Consider the following 4,868-nt stretch of genomic DNA (forward strand, 5'->3'; position numbering starts at 1 on the left):
GCAGCCTAGTACAGCCATTAGGGAAAACAGTGTGGAGTTTCCTCAAAATAGAACTGCTGTTTGACTCAGTGACCCCACTTCTAGGACTATATCCCAAGAAACTCGAAACACCAATTAGAAAGAATATATGCACCCCTATGTTCATAATTTACAATAGCTAAGATCTGGAAACAGCCAAGTGCCCATCAGTAGATGAGTGGATAAAAAAGCTGTGGTACATTTACACAATGGAATATTTTGCAGCTGTGAAAAAGAAGGAATTATTACCATTTGTGACAGCATGAATTGATCTGAAGATTATTATGCTAAGTGAAATAAACCAGTCAGAGACAGAGAAAAATAACATATGATCTCACTTATATGTGGAATCTAATGAACAAAATAAACTGATGAACAAAATAGAAGCAGAGGCATGGAAACATGGAACAGACTGATGAATCTCAGAAGGGTAGGGGAAGGGAGAGTGGGAGATTAACCAAAGAATTTATATTCATATATGCATTGCCCATGGACATAGACAATAGGGTGGTGAAAGACTTGGGTGGGGCAGGAACTGGGTAAAGGAGGGCAGTGGGGAAAGAGAAGGAAGGGGACATCTGGAATACTCTCAACAATAAAGATAAAAAAGTCACTGTGTGTGTGTGTGTGTGTGTGTGCGTGCGTGTGTGTGTATGTGTGTATATATATGTATATACACACATATACACACACACGCACACACACACATATATATATAAAAGTACAGTTGGCCCTCTGTACCCATGGGTTCTGTATCAGCAGATTTAAGCAACTGTGGATAGAAAATATTAAAAATAAATGTTATCTATTGATGACATGGACTATATAATTAGGCTTACAATAGTTGTGTCTGTACTGAACTTGTACAGACTTTTTTTTCTTGTCATTCCCTAAACAATGCTGGTATAACAGTATAACTAGTATAACAACTAGTATAAAAACATTGGCATAGCATTTACATTGCCTTAGGTATTATAAGTAATCTAGAGACGATTTAAAGTATAAGGGAGGACGTGCATAGGTTATATACAAATACTACATCATTTTATACAAGGGACTTGAGCATCCATGGATGTTGGTATTTTTGGGAGGTCCTGGAAGCAATCCAGGGGACAGTAGTATATGCTGGCTCACAACATGATGGAAATTATGAGAGGGCATTGTGGTAAAAAACTCAGGAAAATTTGGATCTCTAAGACTCAGTTGGCCAAGGAAACTTGGCAAAGTGGAAGCAAAGCAGCACAGAATCTGAATGCAGAGAGAGAGAGAGAGAGAGAGAGAGAGAGAGAGAGAGAGAGAGAGAGAAAGCTAATTTTATAATTGAAGCTGAATGCAAATGATTTGGAGAAAATACTTGCAAATGCATATAGCAAACAAATGGTTAATATGTACTGGTACTTTCTGCTCCCATGGCCATAGGATACATTGTAATCAATCTTTATTCATCTTTCTTCATTCAGCCCAGAGGTAGGGAAAAGATTTTTTCACTACAGCATTTGAGGAAGTCCTTATTAAATTATCAGAGTAGGTATGGAAGTGAAAACTAATTTGCCATGCATGCAACAAAGGAATGAAATTGGGCAATATATACTCACCGAGACTGTCTTGTCTCACCCTAGGTTTGGCATGATTGAGGCAAAATCAAAGGCATTTAAAGACGCCTTATTCTATCATTTAAAATCTTTAAGATCATCCATTTATTCCTTGTCTAAAATACCATGAAAGATTAATTTATTTGACTTAGACATTTCCATCTATTAAGATACAAACACCAGGAGAGAATGAGACAGAGAGAATCACAATAAACTGCAGGTTTTCTTCACAACAAAACAGAAAATTCATCTGGCTGCATTGATATAATTCATTCTCCAACTAAATTGAAGCTTGTTTTATATTAGGCATTCTTAACAAAGCTTCTTCTTAGTAGTTTACATCATTTTCTTTACTCCAGTGGCCGCAGGAATCATTTCTGATTACATGGAATAAAGCTTTCATTCTTAAAAAAAATGACAGAGACAAGACACATGGAAACACATGTATCTCTAGAGAGGAGAGCACACAGGCAAGTAGCCCCAGGAAGAATCAGGTGATGGATGCACTCTGAGCATATGAAGGATGCACTCTGAGCATATGAAGGAGAGGAAGAGTCGAGACCAAAACATGTGTAGAAGCATAGAGCTGGCTCACTAATAGTAAATTAGGTGCTTGATGTCAGTTGTTGGGAATCTAATAACCAGAACCCAGGATATTCAGCTTGGGAGAATTTAAAGAAAGGGCATAATCAGGGAACAGACTCTACATTGGGAAGCTTCTAGACTCTACATTGGGCAGCTTCTAGACTTATAGGAAGTTGACACACACACACACACACACACACACACACACACACACACACACACATTCACCCACACCCCTGGAAAGAAATTCTAAGTTTCAAATAGGATAGAGTGGTTATGTATGCATAAACATCTCTGCATGTATATACTTTCTGTATAGATATGTATAAAAATTTTCTGGATATTCAGTGAACAAACAGGGTTGAATTTATAAGTAGATAGAAATATGGAAGTTTCCAAATAAATATGGAAGGAGTAAAGAGAATGTGATTTTCTGGAATGGAGAGATATTATGGGGTAGGTCTGCAATCATAGCCCAGGTATTAAGACTGAGTGGAACTGTCCTGCCATGGCATGACAGAGACCACAGGGTGGAGAACCACAGGGTGCAGCTACAATGATGAAAGAGTGTTTCTCCACCAAAGACTTGCCTCAGGTGCTGGTTGCGTGTGTTTGTGTGTACACGTTAGTGTGCAAGTGTGTGTGTGTGTGTGTGTGTGTGTGTGTGTGTGTGTGTGTACAAACACAGCATACCTTGCAATTAGGGTCCATGAATTTTGTTGATTGTTGTAGTAGAAAGCCTATCCATTTCAGACTTAATCCTGTTTATCAGTTTCTCTAAGCCCCTTTTCATGTCTTTGTTTCTTAAACTGTAGATAAATGGGTTCAACATTGATGTCAATACAGTGTATATGATCGTTGCTATTCGGTCCTTGACAGTATAGTTTGATAATGGCTGGAAATAGACATAGCTAATACTCCCATAAAACAGAGTCACCACAGTGAGATGGGAGCTGCAGGTAGAGAAGGCTTTGCGTTTTCCAGCAGCTGAGGGAATATTAAGGACAGCAATGAGGATCCTTAGGTAAGAAATGATGATGCAGGCAAATGGGGCCATCACAGAGGCCAGCCCTTCTGTCATGGCTACAACTTCATTGATAGAGGTAGAAGAGCAGGCCAGTTTCAGAACAGGGTTGACATCACAAAAGAAGTGATGGATAACATTTGATGCACAAAAGGTGAGTTGATTCACCAGGAGAACATGTAGGAGGGAGTGGAGGCAGGAGAAAGCTATGGAAAAGACCACTAGCAACAGACAGCGTTTGTGGTTCATAACAGTGACGTAGTGGAAAGGGTTACAAATGGCTACATAGCGGTCAATGGCCATAGCTGCCAGGAGATAACTATCCATGTTTCCAAAGACCAGGAAGAAATACATCTGTGCCAGACATTCAGCATAGAAAATGGTCTTTGTGTCTGATAAGAAGTTCACTAACATCTTGGGGACTATGACTGTTGCGTAGCAAATATCAGCAAAGGACAAGCTGCTCAGGAGGAAATACATGGGGTTTTGGAGTTGAGGATCTGAGCGGATAGCCAAGATGATGAGCAGATTTCCCATCAAGGTGACCAGGTACATGATAAGGAAGAGGGCAAAGAGTGGCTTCTGGTCCTCTGGGCGAGAGGAGAGTCCCAAGAGGATGAATTCAGGAAGTCTTGTCAGGTTGCACATTTCCATGGACTTATATGCACCTGAAGGTAAACAACACTGTCAATAAATGATTCTTGTCATCTAGAATGTGTATTTTACATCTTGTTTTTATACTGAGCTGTTATTAATAGAGCATTTACTCCAGTGTTTTTCTTCCTGAATATGGAAAAATCAGAGCCGAAAGTGTGTTTTAACTTGTTCTTTTAAAATCTTTGAGATAGAAATCTAAAGAAAAAGATGGGAAGCAGGGGGAAAGAAAGAGAGAGAGACTAGGTTGGAGAGCTGGATTTTCTTTTCTGCCTCCTGACTCTGGGCTGATAAATCACAGGCCCCACAGATGCAGGCTTTGAATCAGGTTCAGATCAGCTTTAGATTAAGGATTATCAGTGGCTAATCCATACCCAGCTAATCATGATAGCTATCTCACCTAGCTTGTGGTTGATGAATAACTATCATTTTAAGTCAAGATGCCTCTTTCCACATAATCTACAATGGATACAAGAAAGTCATTTAGCCGAAACCGGTTTGGCTCAGTGGATAGAGCGTCGGCCTGCAGACTGAAAGGTCCCGGGTTCGATTCCAGTCGGGGGCATGTACCTTGGTTGCGGGCACATCCCCGGTGGGAGGTGTGCAGGAGGCAGCTGATCGATGTTTCTCTCTCATCGATGTTTCTGACTCTCTGTCCCTCTCCCTTCCTCTCTGTGAAAAATCAATAAAATATATTAAAAAAAAAAAGAAAGTCATTTAAAGAACATTGAAATGAATGTAAACAGTTACAGGGAAAAGAAAGATGGAGGGAGGGAAAGTGAGAGAAAGGGAGTGAACTTGTGTGAAAAAATACTCTCCCAAATTTCCCTACTTTTTGGCTGATAATTTATATCATGAGATCAGGGAACTGTGCCTCACAAGTAAACTAGGGCAAAGGCAGATTGAACTTTAGAGTATACATGCAAAAGACATCAACATTTACCATGAACATAAGTTAGCTCTCTTATTTAGTGTCTCTCTGAGATAAGATATTC

The 4,868-nt window shown here is 39.7% G+C and overlaps 1 protein-coding gene across 1 annotated transcript; it reads right to left on the reverse strand.

Annotated features, from left to right (window-relative positions):
- Positions 1-2,895: 2,895 nt before the first annotated feature.
- Positions 2,896-3,873, reverse strand: LOC308247837 (olfactory receptor 1L3-like; the record flags this gene model as incomplete). Its single annotated transcript, XM_080667566.1, has 1 exon — positions 2,896-3,873. One exon carries the CDS (start codon positions 3,871-3,873, stop codon positions 2,896-2,898), a length of 978 nt encoding a protein of 325 aa, XP_080523692.1.
- Positions 3,874-4,868: the final 995 nt, after the last annotated feature.

Source organism: Plecotus auritus (genome assembly GCF_963455305.1).
Source record: "Plecotus auritus genome assembly, chromosome: 5".
Classification (NCBI taxonomy): domain Eukaryota; kingdom Metazoa; phylum Chordata; class Mammalia; order Chiroptera; family Vespertilionidae; genus Plecotus; species Plecotus auritus.